The 25422-nt window shown below is 37.1% G+C and overlaps 1 protein-coding gene across 6 annotated transcripts in view; it reads left to right on the top strand.

Moving 5' to 3' along the window:
* The first annotated feature begins 225 nt into the window (after positions 1 to 225).
* Positions 226 to 25422, top strand: part of VPS45 (vacuolar protein sorting 45 homolog) — a 75608-nt gene continuing 50411 nt past the window's right edge. For all 6 annotated transcript variants that reach the window (XM_081225540.1, XM_081225544.1, XM_081225542.1 and 3 more), the window contains exons 1-10: positions 226 to 1027; positions 1667 to 1801; positions 10223 to 10283; positions 14147 to 14226; positions 15543 to 15611; positions 15732 to 15869; positions 16311 to 16421; positions 18703 to 18837; positions 19292 to 19405; positions 19818 to 19985. In XM_081225540.1, coding sequence (XP_081081666.1) covers positions 935 to 1027; positions 1667 to 1801; positions 10223 to 10283; positions 14147 to 14226; positions 15543 to 15611; positions 15732 to 15869; positions 16311 to 16421; positions 18703 to 18837; positions 19292 to 19405; positions 19818 to 19985 — 1104 coding nt within the window. In that variant the 5' untranslated portion in view covers positions 226 to 934. The remainder of the gene's footprint in view (positions 1028 to 1666; positions 1802 to 10222; positions 10284 to 14146; positions 14227 to 15542; positions 15612 to 15731; positions 15870 to 16310; positions 16422 to 18702; positions 18838 to 19291; positions 19406 to 19817; positions 19986 to 25422) is intronic.

The raw sequence follows: 25422 nt of genomic DNA, 5'->3' as shown, positions 1-25422 counted from the left end.
CCATTTTTGACTCTGTTAACTCTTCTCCTGCCGCCGTTTCAGCATCGCAAGTCCCCAGCAACCCGGGAGAGTTTAAGCCCACGGAGTCCAAACGCCCAGGCAGCCGAAAACTGGGTGGTTCCGGGCTCCGCTGGACCCACGGCCTGCGAGTTCCGGCGGCAGACCCCCACCTCCAGGCCTTCCTGGGAGATCCGAGGCCTCTCCCAGAACATTCCTAAAGGGCGTTCCCTGTTTATTCGTTCAGTAAGTATTTGTTCAATTTCCGATGCCCCTCATTCTTCGGAAAAGCAATTCGGGCCTCACTTTGCCCGAACTGTGTCCTCGCCTTGTTAATGACACAAATATGCCGGGGAAGACGAATCTCGGCCACTATTTAGCAAATACCGCGTGAGATTTACCAAATGCCGTCCCTCCGAGTCCCTAGCATCTGCCGGGAACACAAGGCCATCTCCCTTCCCTCCATCATTCACTGCCACCCAAGAAAGCGTTAATGGCAAATAGCGACCACGGCCAAGCTCTGCTGTTCTTGCCTCCGAGCCAGCATTATGCCAAGTTCCTCCACACCGCGAGGCGCCACCCTCTCCCCAAGCCAGCAGGAGGGGCGTCAGGCCGCGGCCCGGACCCCGGGCCAAGGGCCGGGAGAGATCTGAGCGTCCGGGCCTCAAACACCTCCGGGCTGGAGGTGGATCGAGAATCAAGTCCGGGCGTGGCGGCCTAGGGTGTCTCAGCCGAATTCTTCCATGCAGCCAGGAGGCTGGGGGTCCGAACCGCGTAGCGGAACTACAACTCCCAGGACCACAGCTGACCGGACTTCCGGAAACCAAAGCCCGGCGGGGAGGAAGCTGCTGAGATCCGGACAAGAGGCTGGGGGTTAATTTAGCAAGAAAAACGGGGGGCGGGAAGAGCTATAGTGCTAACCTGTCAATTCGCTACCATGAACGTGGTTTTTGCTGTGAAGCAGTACATTTCCAAAATGATAGAGGACAGCGGACCGGGCATGAAAGTACTTCTCATGGATAAAGAGACGGTGAGTTTGCTTTTGCTCAGTGTTTGTGAGGGACTCCTCCACCCTTACAATAGCTGGTCCCATTCCACTGTAGGATTTAGTATTTAATTAAAGATTTATAAGTGAGGGTCAGTTCAGTGTGGAACTGAAAGCTTGTATAAAGCTTGCCTAGAAGGTTTTCAGTCTGAATGGCTCTAACCACTGCCAGAGGTTCTCGTACCCAGAACAATTTATTGAAATCAGAAATCGTTTTTCTAAATGCCTCTGCCAAGAAATAATATATAAGACAGCTCACTTGGAGGACTTTGGGATGGTCCTGTTATTTCCACTCAGCGTTATGTTTTTAAAGGAAAGCTGTCAGGGCTCAAACTGAGGTGACAGGTTATTATTTATTGGTCACAAAATTTAAAAAAAGAACTGTTTAAGGTGATGGGAAATTTTTTATTTGGAAATTTATGGGTTGTTCGTGTTCAGAGAGAACGTTTCATTTTTGGTACATTACTTATTATTTTAGATGCACAGTAAATGTTATTACATATATTAGTATTTAAGTTATCCAACTAAGTAGTATTAATGAAAAAAAAATTAAGGCTTAGGTATGGCTGCTTGTTTTTATTATTCTGGACTAGCATAATATTAGTTAATTCTTTTTCTTTACAGACCGGCATAGTGAGTATGGTATACACACAATCGGAAATTCTCCAGAAGGAAGTGTACCTTTTTGAACGCATTGATTCTCAAAATCGAGAGGTCATGAAACACCTGAAAGCAATTTGTTTTCTTCGACCTACAAAGGTACTACGTAAACAGCTGCCGTCTGCTTAGGCAAATACAGCACACTATGATCTGGAAGTATTATTAAGGCAAAATAAATTTATATTATCATCATTTGTGGCATCATAATTATCCTGGTTTATCAGAGTTATAACCATGACTCTCCTCCTTTCCACATCTCAGTCACTGCTTACAGCCAGTTTTTCCTTCAAGATGTCTTTAAGGTTCTCAGCTACTTCCAAAGCCACTAACTATCCCAACAGAGACCCACATCACTTTATTCCTGGATTAACCTCCATACCTATCACACTGAACACCATTGCCATTTATTTATTTATTTATTTATTTTTAAATTTTTGAATTTTATTTTATTTATTTTTTTATACAGCAGGTTCTTATTAGTCATCAGTTTTATACACATCAGTGTATACATGTCAATCCCAATCACCCAATTCATCACACCACCACCACCACCTCCCACAGCTTTCCCCCCTTGGTGTCCATACATTTGTTCTCTACATCTGTGTCTCTATTTCTGCCCTGCAAACTGGTTCATCTGTACCATTTTTCTAGGTTCCACATATATGCATTAATATACGATATTTGTTTTTCTCTTTCTGACTTACTTCACTCTGTATGACAGTCTCTAGATCCATCCACGTATCAACAAATGACCCAATATCATTCCTTTTTATGGCTGAGTAATATGCCATTGTGTATATGTACCACATCTTCTTTATCCATTCGTCTTTCGATGGGCATTTAGGTTGCTTCTGTGACCTGGCTATTGTAAATAGTACTGCAATGAACATTGGGGTGCAAGTGTCTTTTTGAATTATGGTTTTCTCAGGGTATATGCCCAGTAGCAGGATTGCTGGATCATATGGTAATTCTATTTTTAGTTTTTTAAGGAACCTCCATACTGTTCTCCATAGTGGCTGTATCAGTTTACATTCCCACCAACAGTGCAAGAGAGTTCCCTTTTCTCCACACCCTCTCCAGCATTTGTTGTTTGTAGATTTTCTGATGATGCCCATTCTAACTGGTGTGAGGTGATACCTCATTGTAGTTTTGATTTGCATTTCTCTAATAATGAGTGATGTTGAGCAGCTTTTCATGTGCTTCTTGGCCCTCTGTATGTCTTCTTTGGAGAAATGTCTATTTAGGTCTTCTGCCCATTTTTGGATTGGGTTGTTTGTTTTTTTAATATTGAGCTGCATGAGCTGCTTGTATATTTTGGAAATTAATCCTTTGTCCATTGAGTCGTTTGCAAATATTTTCTCCCATTCTGATGGTTGTATTTTTGTCTTCTTTATGGTTTCCTTTGCTGTGCAAAAGCTTTGAAGTTTCATTAGGTCCCATTTGTTTATTTTTGTTTTTATTTCCATTTCTCTAGGAGGTGGATCAAAAAAGATCTTGCTGTGATTTATGTCAAAGAATGTTCTTCCTATGTTTTCCTCTAAGAGTTTTATAGTGTCCTGTCTTACATTTAGGTCTGTAATCCATTTTGAGTTTATTTTTGTGTATGGTGTTAGGGAGTGTGCTAATTTCATTCTTTTACATGTAGCTGTCCAGTTTTCCCAGCACCACTTATTGAAGAGACTGTCTTTTCTCCATTGTATATCCTTGCCTCCTTTGTCATAGATTAGTTGACCATATGTGCATGGGTTTATCTCTGGGCTTTCTATCTTGTTCCATTGATCTGTATTTCTTTTTTTGTGCCAGTACCATATTGTCTTGATTACTGTAGCTTTGTAGTATAGTCTGAAGTCAGGGAGTGTGATTCCTCCAGCTCCGTTTTTTTCCCTCAAGACTGCTTTGGCTATTCGGGGTCTTTTGTGTCTCCATACAAATTTTAAGATTTTTTGTTCTAGTTCCATAAAAAATGCCATTGGTAATTTGATAGGGATTGAATCTGTATATTGCTTTGGGTAGTATAGTAATTTTCACAATATTGATTCTTCCAATCCAACAACATGGTATATCTCTCCATCTGTTGGTATCATCTTTAATTTCTTTCATCAGTGTCTTATAGTTTTCTGCATACAGGTCTTTTGTTTCCCTAGGTAGGTTTATTCCTAGGTATTTTATTCGTTTTGTTGCAGTGGTAAATGGGAGTGTTTCCTTAATTTCTCTTTCACATTTTGCATCATTAGTGTATGGGAATGCAAGAGATTTCTGTGCATTAATTTTGTATCCTGCAACTTTACCAAATTCATTGATTAGCTCTAGTAGTTTTCTGGTGGCATCTTTAGGATTCTCTATGTATAGTATCATGTCATCTGCAAACAGTGACAGTTTTATTTCTTCTTTTCCAATTTGTATTCCTTTTATTTCTTTTTCTTCTCTGATTGCCATGGCTAGGACTTCCAAAACTATGTTGAATAATAGTGGTGAGAGTGGACATCCTTGTTTGTTCCTGATCTTAGAGGAAATGCTTTCAGTTTTTCACCATTGAGAATGATGTTTGCTGTGGGTTTCTCATATATGGCCTTTATTATGTTGAGGTAGGTTCCCACTATGCCCACTTTCTGGAGAGTTTTTAACATAAATGGGTGTTGAATTTTGTCAAAAGCTTTTTCTGCCTCTATTGAGATAATCATATGGTTTTTATTCTTCAATTTGTTAATATGGTGTAGCACATTGATTGATTTGCATATATTGAAGAATCCTTGCATCCCTGGGATAAATCCCACTTGATCATGGTGTATGATCCTTTTAAAGTGTTGTTGGATTCTGTTTGCTAGTATTCTGTTGAGGATTTTTACATCTATATTCATCAGTGATATTGATCTGTAATTTTCTTTTTTTGTAGTATCTTTGTCTGGTTTTGGTATCAGGGTGATGGTGGCCTCATAGAATGAGTTTGGGAGTGTTCCTTCCTCTACAGTTTTTTGGAAGAGTTTGAGAAGGATGGTTGTTAGCTCATCTCTAAATGTTTGATAGAATTCACCTGTGAAATCATCTGGTCCTGGACTTTTGTTTGTTGGAAGATTTTTAATCACAGTTTCAATTTCCCTACTTGTGATTGGTCTCTTCGTATTTTCTATTTCTTCCTGGTTCAGTCTTGGAAGGTTATACCTTTCTAAGAATTGGTCCATTTCTTCCAGGTTGTCCATTTTATTGGCATAGAGTTGCTTGTGGTAGTCTCTTAGGATACTTTGTATTTCTGTGGTGTCTGTTGTAACTTCTCCTTTTTCATTTCTAAGTTTATTGATTTGAGTCCTCTCCCTCTTTTTCTTGATGAGTCTGGCTAATGGTTTATCAATTTTGTTTATCTTCTCAAAGAACCAGCTTTTAGTTTTATTGATCTTTGCTATTCTTTGTTTCTATTTCATTTATTTCTGCTCTGATCGTTATGATTTCTTTCCTTCTGCTAACTTTGGGTTTTGTTTGTTCTTCTTTCTCTAGTTCCTTTAGATGTTTATTTGAGATTTTTCTTGTTTCTTGAGGTAGGCTTGTATAGCTATAAACTTTCCTCTTAGAACTGCTTTTGCTGCATCACATAGGTTTTGGATCATCGTGTTTTCATTGTCATTTGTCTCTAGGTATTTTTTGATTTCCTCTTTGATTTCTTCAGTGATCTCTTGGTTATTTAGTAACATATTGTTTAGCCTCCATGTGTTTGTGTTTTTTTACTTCTTTTTCCCTGTAATTCATTTCTAATCTCATAGCATTGTGGTCAGAAAAGATGCTTGATATGATTTCAGTTTTCTTATGTTTACTGAGGCTTGATTTGTGACCCAAGATGTGATCTATCCTGGAGAATGTTCTGTGTGCACTTGAGAAGAAAGTGTAATCTGCTGTTTTTGGATGGAATAGCCTATAAATATCCATTAAATCTATCTGGTCTATTGTGTCAGTTAAATCTTGTGTTTCCTTATTTATTTTCATTTTGCATGGTCTGTCCATTGGTGTAAGTGAGGTGTTAAAGTCCCCCACTGTTATTGTGTTACTGTCAATTTCCTCTTTTAGAGCTGTTAGCAGTTGCCTTATGTATTGAGGTGCTCCTATGTTGGGTGCATATATATTTATAATTGGTATATCTTCTTCTTGGATTGATCCCTTGATCATTATGTAGTGTCCTTCCTTGTCTCTTGTAACATTCTTTATTTTAAAGTCTATTTTATCTGGTATGAGTATTGCTACTCCAGCTTTCTTTTGATTTCCATTTGCACGGAATATCATTTTTCATCCCCTCACTTTCAATCTGTATGTGTCCCTAGGTCTGAAGTGGGTCTATTGTAGACAGCATATATATGGATCTTGTTTTTGTATCCATTCAGCAAACCTGTGTCTTTTGGTTGGAGCGTTTAATCCATTCACGTTTAAGGTAATTATTGATATGTATGTTCCTATGACCATTTTCTTAATTGTTATGGGTTTGTTTTTGTAGGTCCTTTTCTTCTCTTATGTTTCCCACTTAGAGAATTTCCTTTAGCGGTTGTTGTAGAGCTGGTTTGGTGGTGCTCAATTCTCTTAGCTTTTGCTTGTCTGTAAAGCTTTTGATTTCTCCATCGAATCTGAATTAGATCCTTGCCAGGTAGAGTAATCTTGGTTGTAGATTCTTCCCTTCCATCACTTTAAGTATATCATGCCATTCCCTTCTGGCTTGTAGAGTTTCTGCTGAGAAATCAGCTGTCAACCTTATGGGAGTTCCCTTGTATGTTATTTGTCATTTTTCCCTTGCTGCTTTCAGTAATTTTTCTTTGTCTTTAATTTTTGCCAATTTGATTACTATGTGTCTCGGCGTGTTTCTCCTTGGGTTTATCCTGTATGGGACTCACTGCACTTCCTGGACTTGGGTGGCTATTTCCTTTCCCGTGTTAGGGAAGATTTCGACTATAATCTCTTCAAATATTTTCTTGGGTCCTTTCTGTCTCTCTTCTCCTTCTGGGACCCCTATAATGCGAATGTTGTTGCGTTTAATGTTGTCCCAGAGGTCTCTTAGGCTGTCTTCATTTCTTTTCATTGTTTTTTCTTTATTCTGTTGTGCAGCAGTGAATTCCACCATTCTGTCTTCCAGGTCACTTACCCGTTCTTCTGCCTCAATTATTCTGCTATTGATTCCTTCTAGTATAGTTTTCATTTCAGTTATTGTATTGTTCATCTCTGTTTGTTTTTTCTTTAATTCTTCTAGGTCTTTTTTAAACATTTCTTGCATCTTCTCGATCTTTGCCTCCACTCTTTTCCGAGGTCCTGGATCATCTTCATGATCGTTATTCTGAATTCTTTTTCTGGAACGTTGCCTATCTCCACTTCATTTAGTTGTTTTTCTGGGCTTTTATCTTGTTCCTTCATCTGGCACATAGCCCTCTACCTTTTCATCTTGTCTGTCTTTCTGTGAATGTGGTTTTTGTTCCACAGGCTGCAGGATTGTAGTTCTTCTTGCTTCTGCTGTCTGCCCTCTGGTGGATTAGGCTATCTAAGAGGCTTGTGCAAGTTTCCTGATGGGGGGGACTGGTGGTGGGTAGAGCTGACTGTTGCTCTGGTGGGCAGAGTTCAGTAAAACTTTAATCTGCTTGACTGCTGATGGGTGGGGCTCGGTTCCCTCCCTGTTGGTTGTTTGGCCTGAGGCAACCCAACACTGGAGCCTACCTGGGCTCTTTGGTGGGGCTAATGACAGACTCTGGGAGGGCTCACGCTAAGGAGTACTTCCCAGAACTTCTGCTGCCAGTGTCCTTGCCCCCATGGTGAGCCACAACCACCCTCTGCCTCTGCAGGAGACCCTCCCACACTAGCAGGTAGATCTGGTTCAGTCTCCCCTGGGGTCACTGCTCCTTCCCCTGGGTCCTGATGCGCACACTACTTTGTGTGTGCCCTCCAAGAGTGGAGTCTCTGTTTCCCCCAGTCCTGTTGAAGTCCTGCAATCAAATTCCACTAGGCTTCAAAGTCTGATTCTCTAGGAATTCCTCCTCCCGTCGCCGGACCCCCAGGTTGGGAAGCCTGATGTGGAACTCAGAACCTTCACTCCAGTGGGTGGACTTCTGTGGTATAATTGTTCTCCAGTTAGTGAGTCACCCACCCAGCAGTTATGGGATTTGATTTTACTGTGATTGTGCCCCTCCTACCATCTCATTGTGGCTTCTCCTTTGTCTTTAGTTGTGGGGTATCTTTTTTGGTGAGTTCCAGTGTCTTCCTGTCAATGATTGTCCAGCAGCTAGTTGTGATTTTGGTGTTCTCACAAGAGGGAGTGAGAGCACGTCCTTCTACTCCACCATCTTGGTTCAGGGCCACCATTGCCATTTAATCTTACATACTGATATCAGTGTTTTGAGTCTTTATCATTTTATTCACATCTATGCTCAGGAACATTTAATGGCTCAATTTTACTTCCATGATTAAATTTATATTTCGCAGCCCTCAGAGCCCTCCTTTAGCTCGTCTGGTCTGCCCTTATGTATTCAACCTCATATGTCCTACCTCTGCTCCTCCACTGCAGCCAGATAGGTCTTTTTATGATCCCTTTACATGCTCATTCCTGTCCTCTGTTTGTTCTCTTCCCCAGAGTAAAGATTCTTTAACCTTCTGTCAGTTTTCAGCCATCATCTTCTAAATCTAACTTGAGTCCTCCTTTAAAAATCCTTTACTATTTCAATCTTATTTTTTATGTTCTCTTGTTTTATATTCACTTTCTTAACTCCAGTGCTTGTACATTATCTACTTTCCAATATACAAATCTGACCGTGTCACCACACTTGAAATCCTTGAATGATTGCTCATTGTTTTTATGATAAAGACAAAACTCCATTAAGTGTGGCCTGCAAGGCCCTGTATGGTCTAGTTCCTACTATTTCTATAGCCTCATTTCAAACCATTCCCCTTTTTGCTCTTAGCCACACTAATCTTTCAGTCCACTGTATTCTGTCATGCCGCAGGACCTTTGCACAGGTTCTTCTCTTTGCCTGGAACGTTTTCACTCCCTCAAGCAAATCTTTCCTGGCCTTGCTGACCAGGTCAAACTCCCCTCTTATAAACACTTATAGCACCATCTTCCTCTCCCTATTACTTGTCTTGGTTGAAGTCTTATATGGTTTGTGTGATTAATTAATGTGTCTCACCTACCAGCAGTAAGCTCCAGGAGAGCAGAGATAATGTCCATATTTTCACACTGTTATGTCCCCAGTGCCTACCACATAATGGATACTCAGTAAATAGTTCCTGAATTAATTAATACATCAATTAATTCTTTGATACAGTAGTTTCCAATTGTTTCATATTAGTCATGAAATTTTGGCTCCGGGAGGGATCTTAGAGATTATCAGTCCATCATTTCCTAACATTTTTTATTAGAGAAGCTCTTTCAATGCCATATGTATGTTCTCTCAAACTCAAAATGTGTTGTTAAAAACAATTTTTCCGGGGCCTCCCTGGTGGCGCAGTGGTTGAGAGTCCGCCTGCCGATGCAGGGGATACGGGTTCGTGCCCCTGTCTGGGAGGATCCCATATGCCGCGGAGCAGCTGGGCCCGTGAGCCATGGCCGCTGGGCCTGCGCATCCGGAGCCTGTGCTCCGCAACGGGAGAGGCCACAACAGTGAGAGGCCCGCATACCGCAAAAAAAAAAAAAAAAAAAAAAAAACAATTTTTCCTTAAGATTACATTATAAAGTTAATTTTTAATGTGTTTTTTAAATTTAAATGACAGTTTTTAAAGTCTCTTTCCCATTTAACAAGCAATATGTATTACTTACATTACTTTTAATTCTGTAAGGAAATGTATGGTTTTTTAACATTCAAAAATGATATTTTATATTATGTATAATTTGGGGATCAACTTTATACTGAAATTTAACCATATGTTATAGTATCAAAAGTAGATAAGACCTGCATTATGTTTGTATGTAATTGGAATTATTATGTTTTGACCATTTGAAAATCAACTGTTTTTTAGTTCTAAATTTCATGTTTTATTTTTAAATAATGTAATTATACAAAAGGTCTTAGCCTACTGTTTGCAAATACTTCACAAATATTGCAGTTCTGCAGCCTCTGGTCCCAATTAGTTAAAAGCCCAAGTGAATATATTTAACTATATTTTCTCTTGAATGTTGGTTTTTAAAGGACTAGACACATTTTGATGTTCCACATAAGAATTTTGATCAGATGAATAAAATTTATAAACAAACAGCCTGAGGCAAATTTTCAGAATTATTATCTATTTTATGTTGTATTTCAACATCTATGTCCTTTATATTTTTTAATCTTAATTTGGCCAAGGCAATGCAGCTAGTTAATGTTACATATGATTCCTGATCATTATATTCAATGTGGCTCTTTTTTATCCCCAGCCCTCACCCCTCCCAACATACACACACTTAACCTAGACCTCAGCACATAGTAGGCACTCAGTAAATACTTAAATAAATCAGTGGATGATACGTATTTATTACTTTTTCACTTAAGCAGTTCTCATATTTTATTTGTTTGTTCTTTTCTTTTCTAGGAGAATGTGGATTATCTGATTCAGGAGCTCCGAAGGCCCAAATACAGTATATATTTTATTTGTAAGTATGTTATTTCACCTGTTCAATCATGTAACTAAATCCTAGCTAATATGTTCTATTGGGTACTTCATATCATCAGTAAGTTAATTGAATCCATCACTGTAAGAGTCTGGTGAGTTTTTTTGTCATTTCAAAGTATTAAAAGTGTTGGACCAACATTCTGTTTCTGAGAGCTAAATGTGATTTCCACTCATCATAGACTGCTTAGGTTAAAAACAAATTTTTTTTTTAAGTTTTACTTTGCCCTTCAAGTTTCTTTGTAAGTCAAAAGTTGTAAGTAGTCAACTTTCACATTCCACCTTTGCCAAAAAAGTATGTATACTTATTTCTATTTTACACTTTTATGAACTGAGCTATAGAAGCTGATTTATTTATTTGGAGGGAGGATATACTTGAGTTTGTTGGAAAAGCAGAGATTTACTTTACATACCAGATGAAAACAGTCTACTTCTCTTTGCAACTTTATGTAATACTTGAAAGTACAAGTCATCAGGTAGATATCTCCTATTTGCATAACGTTTGGGGAGGGGAAAAGGGGTGGAGGCCTGGAAATAAACTGGGTTTGTGGTTACTATACAATTTATATGGATTCTTTTAATGTAATACATTCTGCTTTGGAAGTTACATCTTTTCTCCTCTAGATGTCCTTATTGATCTTCATAGCATTTGTATTGTTTACTTGAAGGCTTTGGAGTTTTAGGGTTTAAACTATAGTCTAAGATATATACTTTCTTCCGCATATACTACAATTTAATAATGGTACAAAAAATTAACATTTGTGATAAGACACTGTAGTTTATAAGAACTCTGTCATATTTTATTCAGCCCTTAAAACAACCCCAGGAGGTAAAAACAGGCAATTTTATTCTCTTCTGTCATCCTACTTTTGTTTTTGTTTTATTTTTGGCTAATAATCACGGGTTTTCTTTTTCAATTAAGCTTTTTCTTTTTCTTTTTTTTTCTTTTTTTTCTTTAATTTATTTGATTTTATCTTTGGCTGCATTGGGTCTTTGTTGCTGTGCATGGGCTTTCTCTAGTTGCTGCAAGTGGGAGCTACTCTTCATTGCCGTGTGCAGGCTTCATTGTGGTGGCTTCTCTTGTTGCAGAGCATGGGCTCTAGGTGCGTGGGCTTAAGTAGTTGTGGCATGCGAGCTCAGTAGTTGTGGCTCACGGGCTCTAGAGCACAGGCTCAGTAGTTGTGGTGCACAGGCTTAGTTGCTCTGCGACATGTGGGATCTTCCCGGACCAGGGCTCAAACCTGTGTCCCCTGCATTGGCAGGCAGATTCTTAACCACTGCGCCACCAGGGAAGTCCTCATTTTATTTATTTATTTTTTTTTTTAATTACTGAGTAGTATTCCATGGTATGGATGTACCACAATTTGTTTAACTGTTCACTTGTTGAAGGACATCTGAGTTATTTCTAGTTTGGGCTAATACAAATAAAGTTGTTATAAATATTTGTGTATAGGTTTTTGTGTGAACATAAGTCTTTATTTCTCTGTAATAAATAATACCCAGGGAGCAATTGCTGGGTCATATGGTAGTTGCATGCTTAGTGTTTTAAGAAACTGCTAAATGTTTTCTGACATGACTATGCCATTTTACATTTCCATTAGCAGTGTACAGGTGATCTAATTTCTTTGTATGCTCACAAGCATTTAATGTTGTCCCTGTTTTTCATTTTAGCCATCCTGATAGGTGTGTAGTCATTCCAGTATTTTTTAAGTCTGATTACAAGCTAGGTACTGAGGACAGGAAAGTATAAAAACTTTTGTATTCAATGACACACATAGACACACACACACACACACACACACATATAGAGAGAGAGATTTATAGAGAGAGAGAGATTGATTCCCCATGCTGTCAAATTTATCTGGACATCCAAAAGAATTACTGTTTTGCTGAGTCTCTTAGCTAAAAATTGAATAGATCATGAGATGAAAGACTCCCTTTTCCTCTGAAAAGAGTTATTTGATGCAGTGGTTGAGATTAATAACCAAAAATAAGTCTCACATTTACTCTTCTGGTTGTAAAGTTTGTTTGATTTCGGCTATAAATCTATGAAGTCGAAAAAAAATTATATATGTTAAAGTAGTTAGCACTAAAGCCTAGGAAAAATGGACTGTTGAAATGTCTTGGGTGGAGCAATCAACTTCACAATTTTATTTGATTGAAATAAACTAAAATGAGTATATGTAGTGAGGTTATTCTTTACAGACTTTCAGCACAATTTATATTAATTAGCACAAAACTGGCCTTCTGCTCATGTCACTTTTAATTTTATTTTTGTATATTCTTATGTCTACTAAACATCTTGTATAACAGGCTCCTCCCTTCCTCTATTTAAAAAAACTTTTTTATTATGGAAGTTTTCAAATATGTAAAAAGTAGACAGAATAGCCTAATAAATCCCAATGTACCCATCACCCAGTTTCTACAGTTATCGTACCATGGCCAATCTTGTTTTAGCTATACTGCTATCTACTCCCCCATCAATGTTATATTGTAGATAATCTAAGACATCACATGATTTCATCCATAAATATTTCCATGTGCATCTCTAAATGATAAGGACTTGTTTTTTTTTTGTTTTTTGTTTTTAAGAAGATGTTGGGGGTAGGAGTTTATTAATTAATTTATTTATTTTTGCTGTGTTGGGTCTTCGTTTCTGTGCGAGGGCTTCCCCTAGTTGTGGCAAGTGGGGGCCACTCTTCATCGCGGTGCACGGGCCTCTCACTATCGCGGCCTCTCCTGTTGCGGAGCACAAGCTCCAGACGCGCAGGCTCAACAGCTGTGGCTCATGGGCCCAGTTGCTCTGCGGCATGTGGGATCTTCCCAGACCAGGGCTTGAACCCGTGTCCCCTGCATCGGCAGGCAGACTCCCAACCACTGTGCCACCAGGGAAGCCCCAAGGACTTGTTTTAAAGAGTACCATTATTATATCCAAATAATGAAAAAAATTCCTATTTATTCAAATATTCAGTGTTCAAATTTCAAATTCTTTCATGCCTTTTTTTTCCACCACTCTTTGTTTGAATCAAGATCATAGTAAGGTCCACACATTGCTATTGGTTGATATGTTGTTTAAGTTTCTTTAATCTTCTATAAGTCCTCTCTCCACCCCAACCCCCATGCGGTCTATTTATTGAAGAAACTACATTGTTCTATTAAAGTTTCCCACAGCCTGGATCTTGCTGATTGCGTCTGCATGGGGTACTTTAACATGTTCTTTGCAATTTAAAATGTTCCCTCTGTCCTCTAGTTCTTGTAAATTGGTACTTGGATACAGAGGCTTAATTAGATTCAGATTTGATTTATTTTTGACGAGAATATTTCATAGGTAGTGTTGTGTGCTTCCACTGATTGTCTCTTACTGTGATACTAGCAGAGGTTAATGCCCAATGCCTAGTTCCATCCATTGATTCATTAGGGGTTGAAAAAAATGATGGTGTTTTAATTCTATCATTATCATTCCTTTGCTTTTTTAGCTGGAAAATTTCTTTAAAGTGGAGTTTCCCCTCATCTACTGTTTGGTTATCTGGTGGTACAGTTTGCATATAAAAGGATAAAAGCTTACTTCTTTCCCAGTATTTGCTATTTTCAATATAATGATTTGGTTCCCTAGCATCCTCCAATGCCTACAATGATGGTTCCCTTCTTTTTTTTTTTTAAGTATTATGAATTTACAGATTTAAACATATTTGTGCTGTTCATTCCAATGTGAAGGTGTTTGACATATACCACAATGTATTCTAAATTTCACTTAGTCTTTAGCCTTTAACTGTCAGGCCCATTTATGTCTAATTGCAGCAGAGGTGATCTCCTCTGAGCCAACCACAACTTATATGCCTGTTTCAGATTTCAGTAATGTGATCAGCAAGAGTGATGTGAAGTCATTAGCTGAAGCTGATGAACAGGAAGTGGTGGCTGAGGTTCAGGTAAACATATTGGTCCTCTAATACATATCTTATATTGGCCCTTTCTAAAGATTTGAGTCTAAAAATATGGAAGGTGTTGTCTCATAAGAAAGGAAGCTATTGATCAGACACAATAAATATGCATTGCACCAGACTATACTCATATTTAGAAAGTTTGGAAGAGGTATCAAATTGAGTGGGAATAGAATTAAAGGAGGCAGTGGGAATGAGGAGATTGGAAAGGGACTGGATTGGTAGGGATGGTTTCACAGGGTTGGGGACAGAGCCAGATATGTCTTAATGCTAGTTTTATGAGCTATACTATAAGATTATTCATCTACACAGTTATAGTTTATGTCTGATTGGGAGAGAATAGGAAGTAAAGGATGTGAATGAGGTTTATTAAAGTTCTGTTTGTGATTATCTTGCTTTGGGACGTAGTAAGCAGATTTGTCATTAGGTTAAAACTTGCAACTCCTAAATGTTTATTCTGCATGCTAAGTAATACTTCACATTAGAACATTTCATGTTACCTTTTCCTTCTTAAACCCTTTAGTGTTCTTGAATACATTTATCACAGATGTTTGAATACATTTATCACCTAAGTGAAGAATATCGTCCTCAGGGAAGCAAATAAACAAGTTTTGGATTTTCAGGAGGATGTGCTAGGTGATAAATGAATGAAAAAAGAATGACCTATTTTAAATCATATTCTCCCTCATGAGAATACACTGGACAGCAAAGTTCTTATTCATCTAACTGAGTGTAACATTGTATATCTTTAGCAGTGTTTTATTTTTACTAATTGATAAGTCTCCTTAAGTATGATATGTATATTTAAACAACTTTGTTTTTTGGGTTTTTTTGTTAAAGATTTATTATTATTGCTACTATTTTATTTTATTTATTTTTTATTTATTTATTTATTTATTTTTTGCGGTACGCGGGCCTCTCACTGTTGTGGCCTCTCCCGTTGCGGAGCACAGGCTCCGGACGCGCAGGCCCAGCGGCCATGGCTCACGGGCCCAGCCGCTCTGCGGCATATGGGATCCTCCCGGACCGGGGCACGAACCCGCATCCCCTGCATCGGCAGGCGGACTCTCAACCACTGCGCCACCAGGGAGGCCCGATTGCTACTATTTTATGATTATCTTATTAATTCCCTCACACTGACTATTGTTACTCAATTGTTAATTGATCAGTTTTTCTCTTTTATACCTGCATTTCCTCAAATTTGATTGTATCACATAGTATTTTATCACACATGAAAAATATTATTGCATGATACAGTTAGGGGTTTATGGAATGACTGACTGATCTTGGTGCTCTGTTCACAGGAATTTTATGGTGATTACATTGCTGTGAATCCACATTTGTTTTCCCTCAATATTCTGGGTTGCTGCCAGGTATGGAAAGAAAGGATTTTTTTTTAAGTTTATTTATCAGGTAGGAGTTAATTCAGTAAGTAATTGGACTTGTAAGATAAAATTCAAATATTTTCTCTGAATATATGTTTTAACAAAAAGGGTCGAAATTGGGATCCAGTCCAACTATCCAGAGCAACTCAAGGACTGACAGCTCTCCTTTTATCTCTGAAGAAATGTCCCATGATTCGTTACCAGCTTTCATCAGAGGCAGCAAAGAGACTTGCAGAATGTGTTAAGGTATGGCATTCTCTATCTCCAGTTCCAAAACATCAAGACCATTCATTTCTTTTTCATATTTCAGAAATTAAAGAAATATTTTATCTAAAACTAAGGAGATGATGTGTTAGGTTTACTGGCAAAGAGGTAGGCATTTGTAATTCAAGACCAAGAGCAACAAATTAGAGCTAAGATTCTTAGGCTTAACCCAAGAAACATTTGCAAGCTACTTAACTTCTTTTGATCCTTAATTTAAACCGCTTGTAAAATAGAGTTTCAAATCCTAACCCCTTAAACAGAAAGCTACTAAACTTTGTCAAGCTTTTGAATCCTTTTATGGAAGGCCTATGAAAGTGCAAGAAACTATCGTTAAATGTGGTTTTTGTGTATTAATTTTCTATTTATATCATCTCTGTCTGCTACTAATTGGTTCACCAAACCGTCTTTCTCTCTTACCCACAGCAAGTGATAACTAAAGAATATGAACTGTTTGAATTCCGGCGAACTGAGGTTCCTCCATTGCTACTTATTTTAGATCGCTGCGATGATGCCATCACCCCATTGCTAAACCAGGTGCAGAGCCCTTTGTTAGCATAATGAAAGGATGATTTCAAGTGGTATTCGCCAAAATGCAGATGTGGAAATGAACAACATGGTCCATTTACTTGCCTGCTTATTTTCAGCTATTCTTGTTTTTGCCTTGTGTTTCCTAGCATTCTGGTATCAGTGTTCTTCCAGCCACAGTCATCTTCAGCTCTTTCTTCTGCCTCATCCTTCCTGTCCCTTTCTGCCACCATCCCTAATTAAGGCAACTTCTGGGTCTGTAGATTCTACTTTTCCAGTGTCAGTTCTTTTCCATTCATATTGCCATTATCTTGGTGTATCTAATCTCTTATAGGAATCCTCAAATAGTCATCTTCTTGATTCCCCACTTTTAATTTCTCTCCACTCAAATATATCTCACGGACACAATGTTGTTAAATTACTTTTACTAAAGCACAGTTCTGATCCTATTACTCTTGGCTTAAAAATCTTAATTGTTTCCCATTTGCCTACTGGATAAAATACAGAGTCCTGAACTTGGCATCCATGAGCCTTCACAATGTAGGCTCAACGTTATAGAAAACCTGCAGCTCACTACTGTGTAGATATACCTCATGATTTCCTGCCATCATTTTATTCATGTTGTAACCTCTCTTTGAACTCTGGCATGTTTGGAATACATTCTCTTCCCATCTTCACCTCTCAAAATTCTTATCCTTTAAAACCACTTGAAACATTTTTAAGTGTTTTTGAAACATCTTATGTCTCATGCTGCACTTTCTATGTTGTACCTTTGATTGTTTTCACAGTCTCCTAGGTTATACATTCCTTCAAGGCAGACTGTGTCTTACTAATGTTTGTTCTTCTGTGAATACAAGCACAGTGCCTTACACTTTGTAGATACTTTATTAATAGTGACTTTAAATTTATAGGAAAAGGCACAGTCTATATTTCAGTTCCATCCCAGCTTATAATAATAATGTTTTTTGTTTTTGTTTTTTTGTGTGTGTGTGTGGTAATAATAATGTTAATGCTAGGGGAAATCTGTGCTGTGGAATGCAACTTCTCTATGATATGATAGCCTTATATTCCTAAAATTCAAAGTAATATAACTTTATATATTCTATATATTACATATTATATGTTACATATTTTATATACATTTTAATAATATAACTAAAGAAATTTTGATGATATAAAAAAGTAGAAAGAAAAATAATTGCTTATAATTTAGTTTCCCAAAGAAAAGCAATCATTCATTCAACAGATTTCACTGAGGACCTATTATGTGCCAGGTACTGTATTAAGTACTAGAGATAAAAGGTTAAAAGATACAGTCTCTGCTCTCAAAGAGTTCATCATCCAATGAGGAGAAAGTAAACATCATTTTAATTATGAAGTATGTGCTAATGGCAAAAGCATGCACAGGATGCTGTCTATGGAAGCATAAAGCATTTTGTTGTACTTATTTTAAATGCTGTAATGAAACTTGCTTTTTCAAGGACTCATTGGCAAATATTTTAGGAAATAAAGCACCTACTTTTATAACCTCTGAAGTTATTTTAACAAATCTAGTATTTAGACTCTAGATTTAGAGGGTAATTTGCTGGAAAATACTTAATTTTCTCTAATGGACCTGTGACTAAAAGTAACCTGTTCTCCATAAAAGGTGAGAAGGCAAATTTGGAGGTTTCTCCTTTCCAGTTTTACAAAATAAGTAAGAATGGAAACCGGTCCTTCTTCACAATGCATATTAAGTAAAAATATAAAGTAAAATGGATTCAGAGGCAAGCTTCTGAATATGTGTGTTTTGATCAACTCACAAGGTTTTTTTCTGGTAATATTAGTGTTCCCAGGATAAATATAGCACCACTGAGATCTACAAGAACACACTTCTCATGCTGCAGAAAACCACAGAAGTGTACAGGAAATGGCACAGCTTGTAACTGCAGTACCAATATAGCCCTATCTATGAAGCCAAAAATATACTCTTAATTCACAGGCAAAAATTGGAGCTAATGATAGATCTAATTTGTTTTCTTTCTATCAGGAATATTAATCTGGCTGCCCTTCTTCCAAAAGTGTGAAATCTAAAAGTATTTTGACTGTCGGATGTTTAACCAATTAAAATGACAATCTTAATGCTTAGTATAGCGCAAAGTATTAATAAAATTTGAGCTAAATAGAGAACCTCCATGTAAACAAGACTAGTTACTAAGAATGTTATCAGTTTTTATTTGTTTTCCTGAACGTTTACTATTTCCATGTTTTGTCAGTTACCAATTTTTTTTTGTCATAATTCTTTACTTAGTGGACATATCAGGCCATGGTCCATGAACTACTGGGCATAAACAACAATCGGATTGATCTTTCCAGAGTGCCAGGGATCAGTAAAGACTTGAGAGAGGTGGTCCTATCTGCTGAAAATGATGAATTCTACGCTAATGTAAGTGGTTTAAAATTCTTTTAAATTTTTTTAGTTGTTTTTATGTAAGAAGGTTAATATTGATTTGTTAGAATGAGAGCAGGTTTGGGATTTCATGTAGAAGGATGATAGAGGCATCCTGTAGATAAACTGCATCTCAAGGGAAGGCAGACTTTTTTCTGATCCTTTAACAATATTTTTTTCACAGTAATCACATACTTAGTTTTGTACTTTTAAAATTTATTTAAAATTTATTTACCAATTTATTTACTTCCCTCCTGTTACCTTAGCCCTTTGTGAAAATGGTAATGTTATTCATCACCAGTGTCCTGGCCAATATCCAGATTTGGTAATGATAATGAAATTTTCTTGCCCTTCAGTTCTCACTGTATTCAGTGTTCTTTTTTACTTCTTTTAAATTGTCTGAAAGTCAGACTTGTTGATAGAACTGTGTTTCCAACTTCCTTTTTCACAGAATATGTACCTGAACTTTGCTGAGATTGGTAGCAACATAAAGAATCTCATGGAAGACTTTCAGAAGAAGAAACCAAAAGAACAGCAAAAACTAGAATCAATAGCAGACATGAAGGTAAATTGAACATGTACATGGATGATTAACATGCAAGACTTTGGAACTATTCATGTAAGCAGCATTTCTGGAATATTCTGGGTCTGATTTCTGCCTTGATTCCTTTTGTTTGGTTTGAGATTATTTTCTGTAATACTTCTCTTTAGGAAAAAATATAGTGAAAACTTCATAATAAGCCATGTACTTCTTTCCATTCATCAGTCATATTTGGACTATTTAAAGACTCAGTCTACTGACATATACTAGTTCTTCTCTTAAGCATAACAAAATGCCATGTGATTGAAAGTATTAGATGCCTTAGTCTGGGCAGAAGAATAATCCCTGCCTTTTTTTTTTTTTTTTTCCTTCTTCATACATGCCTATCCTCATCAAGAAATAACAGAACCCCCAATTGATGTTTTTCCCATGGCAGGCCTTTGTTGAGAATTACCCACAATTCAAGAAGATGTCTGGGACTGTATCAAAGCATGTGACAGTGGTTGGAGAGCTGTCTCGGTTGGTCAGTGAGCGGAATCTGCTGGAGGTTTCGGAGGTTGAGCAAGAACTCGCCTGTCAAAATGACCATTCTAGTGCTCTCCAGGTATCTATTCAATCCAATTTGATGAGCACCTACTATGTGTAAGGCACTGTGCCAGGCAGAGCAAGAGATACAAAGGCAAGTAATCCTTCTTAACCAACATGGAATTTACAGTGTAACAGGGAGTTGAGACAGAACACAAATTAGTATTATTTAAGATAGATGTATGATAAGAGGGACAGTAGAAGAAAAATGTGCAATCTCAAAGGGTTCAGGCAATTAATTGAGTGTTTAGGAGGGCAGCCTAGTCAACTAGAAAGAATGCTAGACTAAAATCAGAAGATCTGAATTTCAGTGTTTGATTTGCCACTGCTGGCTTTGTGACCTGGAGCTGTTGGCTTAATCTCTGAGCCATTTTCCTCATTTGTTAAATAAGTATAATGAAATTTATCTCACAGCGTTGTTAGGAAGATCTTAAAGGTATAATATATTAAAATGCATTATCTAGGTTTTTATTATTGAACATCTGCTGTTTATTCCACAAACATGTGAATGCCTGCTCCATGTTCATGGTGCTGTGAGGATCTAGTGGTACAAAAATGAATAAGATACCATCCTTTTCCTCAAAAAGTTCACATTTTAGTAGGGGAGAAAGAAAGTTAAACCAGGAATTATAATATATGCAATAAGTGCTATACTAGAGGTATTACAAAGGGATATGAAAATACAGAGGAAGGACAACTGTTTTCCCTAAGGATGAATCTTCTTAGAGCTTCTTAGAGACAATGACATTAGGTTTGGTTCTGGACAAGTAATTAAGTAGAAGTGCACCAACCAGAGAAAAGGAAGGAAATTCTCAGCAGAGGGAATGCAGGCATGGAGATGTGAAAAAAAAAAAACATTTTTTTTTAAGGGAACAGAGACTAATTCACTGTAGCCAGTGCTGGATATAAGATGAGGAGTGGTCTTAGATAAGCCAGAAGGACAGATTGAGGCCTGGTTATGGCCACTGAAAGGAGGTTGGGCTTTAATCTTAAAATGATGAGAGCTATCAGAGGATTTTAGGAAAAAGTGACATAATCAAACCCTAACCTCATGAAATTTACAGTATAAGTTGAAGAGACAAAACTAAAGCATGAGTAACAATTAGGCAGTGTTTCAAATTAATATTTAATTAAGTCAAAATTGTGGTACTGACTATAATTAAAGATTTGAGGTTATTAGGGACGGTTTCTTAGAGAAGGTGATATTAAGATGGACCATAAAGAATGAATAGAATCTGGAGGAGGATTTCAGCAAAGAAAAGATGCAGAACTATGCAGAAAATAATAAACAGCATGACCTGTTGAGAGTGGGTGTGCAAGAGACATAGGAGATAAAATTGAATTCGTAAATAGGAACTAGTTTACGAAGACGCTTGTAAGGGGGATTTGTACTTGCTGAGGTAGGCAAAGAGATCCAGTGTAGAGTCTTACGTAGAAGTTGATATGATGAAAGCAGTATTTTAGGAAATTTAATCCAGTAAGGATGCTTTGGAGATGAAAAAAATTAAAGCCAGAGAGGCTAGAAGACTCATAGTGATAGTAGTAAAAATGTACAGAAGGGCAAATATGAAAGACATTTCAAAGGGAGAAAATAACTATTTAGTGACAGATTAGATATAAGGATAACAAGACAGAACAAATCAGAGATAATTCCAAAATTCCTGAGAAGTGGCAAAATGTGGTATCACTGAAAGTAAGTAACTTGGGAATGAGAGTCCTTTGGGAAATAGCTGTTTCTAAGCCACTTATTATAAGAAGCACATTTCCTTATTAATAGGACCCTATATTCTAAAACTTAGTCTCTTTCTTTCCCTGCTGCAATTCTGCTTTATAAAATAAAGCCAGCATGGTATAATGGAAACAACACAGGCTTTGGAGCCAGACTGTCCTGGCTTATGTCCTATCTCTATGTATCAGAGTTTCTCTGGGAAAGTTACTTATTTTGCCCAAGCCTCAGGGATAATGATTTCAAACTTTTAGGTTGTTATCAGGATTTAATGAGATATAAAATGCTTCCTATATGGTAGTTACTTTGTAAAGGTTAGTTTCCTTCCTCTAAGCATAATTTTTTAAAGATATGGTACAATCAAAATAAAGAAATTCACCCACCTGTGGTTGCTCTAGTTATACCAAAGTCTTCACTGTGATTTATGTTGATAGTTGTTGGTTTTTAATTTTTTAAAATGTTTATCAAGAGTTCCTCTGAAAACACCATCATTTTGAAAATCATAAAGATGCTATTGGCTTTATATTTATGAAAAGTACTTCTGTCAACACTTAATTTTATCTCTGTGTTCTTAAATCTTCACAAAGAACTTTTAGGCTGACTTTATATTTTTAGTTGTATTAAATGCTAATTTTTAAAATCTATTTTTTATTGAAGTATAGTTGATTTACACTGTTGTATTAATTTCTGCTGTACAGCAAAGTGATTCAGTTATACATATATCAACATTGTTTTATATTCTTTATATCATTGTTATGATAAACCATTATGGTTTATCATAAATTCTAATTCTTAAATAGATAATATAAGTACTTGATGAAAGAGATACATAGTAAAAACTGAGTCTGTTAGTTTCGCTTGCATCCTTACAGTTATTCTGTGTGTGTGCAGGCCTCTATGAGTGTGTATATTTCCTTCTCTCTCTTTTTAAAATTCAGATGATACCATACTGTACACATAGCTCTGCATTTTGCTTTTTCACTTAACTGTGTATCTCAGAGATTGTTCCAGACCAGAACCTAAACACTCATTCTATTAAATCACTAAATAGTATTCCTTTGTAAAGATGCATCACAATCTATTTAACTTGGCCAACTTACTTTAAACAACACTATTAATAACAGTTTATAGTTGGTTTGTGGGCCTAATAGAAGTATTCCTATGAAAACTTTTTATTTTTCTTAATAAAATGAATTTTTTTCTCTTATTAAGTAAAAACAGAATTGTGTCCTATAACTAAATTTAAATTTCCTTATGTTTCTTTATTATTTTATTTTTCCCTTTAAAACAATAGAACCAAACTTAATCACTAGCCAATTTTAGTGTCTTTATTTGTATCTCACCATGTGGAAAACAGTTAGAAAAGGCTACTGTAATTCCTTGCCTGAAATCTTATTTTCTTTTCATTTTAAAAGAAAAACAGATACTTTAAAATATGAATTCCATTTGTGATCCACTTTATATTTTTAAAAATTATCTTTTGAAGGTTTTCTTGCCCAGGGTATTAGGGTTTTACAGTGAGCAGTTGATTTGGACTCCCCCATCATAAAGGATTTCTTAGACAACATGATTTAAATAGTCAATAAAGAGAACTTTTTTTTTTCTCTTTCTTTTTGTGGTACGCGGGCGTCTCACTGTTGTGGCCTCTCCCGTTGCGGAGCACAGGCTCCGGACACGCAGGCTCAGCGGCCATGGCTCACGGGCCCAGCCGCTCCGCGGCATGTGGGATCTTCCTGGACCGGGGTACGAACCTGTGTCCCCTGCATCGGCAAGCGGACTCTCAACCACTGTACCACCAGGGAAGCCCCCAAAGAGAACTTTTAATAATGAGTAGATGCCAGGGGCCTGATCCCTAGATGGGTTACAGCATTCCTTGGCTTGACCTTAGGTGATAATAAGCAATGAATTGACTTTTGAGTAAAGATGAGGTTTGCTTTATTGAATAGTAACTGTATCATGGTGAAGCAAAAAAAGCTCATACATTGCTAAAAATTAACCTATAAATTGCTGCCACTTCTAACCAGTTACCCTACAGGGTAACAAAAAATTTGATTCAGAAGAATTTCACTAGAACCAAACTGCAATATACTATCATTGAGACATATGCACAGCCTTGGAAAAGACTCATTTGATTAGTAAGGAAGATTTTTTTTCATACCATAAAGAGAAAAATCTTCAGAAAGTAAATAATTTCTCCCCCTTTTGTTGTCATATTACAGCTTTTCATTTGGAAGGAGGATCTAGTCTTTTTATATCCTTCTTTCCTCACCTTGGGTAAAAGATCTCAAATCATCCCATTAATAACATGTAGTAAGGACAATAAATACTCATTAGAGAAATGAAGATAAAGAGTTCTGTTTGAAGCAGTATAGAATAGTGGCTAATAGCTTGAATCTTTGATGCCTTGGGTTTGAAAATGATTCTTAACCACTCCAAGTCTTAGTCTCTTTGTCTGTAAAATAGGGGGAAATATCAGTACTTACTTCAAAGATTTTTGTGAGGGTGTAATGAGCTAATACATGTAAAGCACTTAATACGGTACCTGGTACTTACAACATTCAATGAATATTAACTATCGCTATTTTCAGTATTATTGTTTGATGGTACATTCTCTTTTCTTTATGGCATCCAGGACATGTTTTTTAATTCACTCATGATCTTGGAACTCTCCCTGATTTTAGAAGGGTTTTTTTGCTTCTCATTAAAATTGTAAGAAAATTGTTTTGGATACATTGAGCTGACAATTTTACTTTTACCAACTAAGAGTAAAAATGATCTATTTCTCTCTAAACTATCATTTGACTAGTATTTCAGAAACAGTGTTGACCAGCAGAAGACCTACACCAAAGCTAAATTTGACTAGTCATTAAGTAAAAGAATACTGATTCATGTATTTACCAGTTAGTGGAATTGGGTCCTGCCTACTTTCTGTCATTTTTCCTAGATAAGCTCTTTATAGTCCCATAACACTGTTCTCTCAAACTGTTAGATTAGACTCATTATTTAATCATATCAGCACGTTGAAGACTTCCACCAATTTCATCTTGCTGTTCTAATCTGTTGGCTTATAATGCTATTCATTGAGTGTTTTACTACATTACTGTGATAGTTGATAACAAGGTACAGATCCTGTTCTTCAGTTTAAATTAAAGCAAAAAAAAAATGGGGACTATCTTTTTTTTTTGGCGGTACGCGGGCCTCTTACTGTTGTGGCCTCTCCCGTTGCGGAGCACAGGCTCCAGACGTGCAGGCTCAGCAGCCATGGCTCACGGAGCTAGCCGCTCCACGGCATGTGGGACCTTCCTGGACCGGGGCACGAACCCGTGTCCCCTGCATTGGCAGGCGGACTCTCAACCACTGCGCCACCAGGGAAGCCCCCGGGACTATCCTTAATTGCAGACTTCAACTATAATTTGTACACTGGCTTAAAGTATAGGCATGTCATTACAAAAGTTTTTTCTTGTACTGCTATATCATAGTTTTGGTAGAAAAAAACAGAAAAGTATAAAAGTAGTCAGCCCAAAATAATGGAAGAATCTCTAAATATCAGAAGAGAAGAATTGTTTTTTAATCAATGTCTTTTGAATGAACATTAGCTCCTTTTTGAAACTTGACCTTCAAAGTTAGTGTTTTTGCATTTCTTTTCCTATTTCTTCATTGTGCCTACACTAATGTTAGAATTCAGTGGAAGATTTTTGAATCCCATCTTCTTAAGTGGACAATAGTTTTC

Source organism: Mesoplodon bidens, assembly GCF_964165515.1.
Source record: "Mesoplodon bidens genome assembly, chromosome: 2".
NCBI classification, from domain to species: Eukaryota; Metazoa; Chordata; class Mammalia; order Artiodactyla; family Ziphiidae; genus Mesoplodon; species Mesoplodon bidens.
The sequence above is the reverse complement of the archived record's forward strand: the minus strand, read 5'-3'. Positions and strand labels throughout refer to the sequence as shown.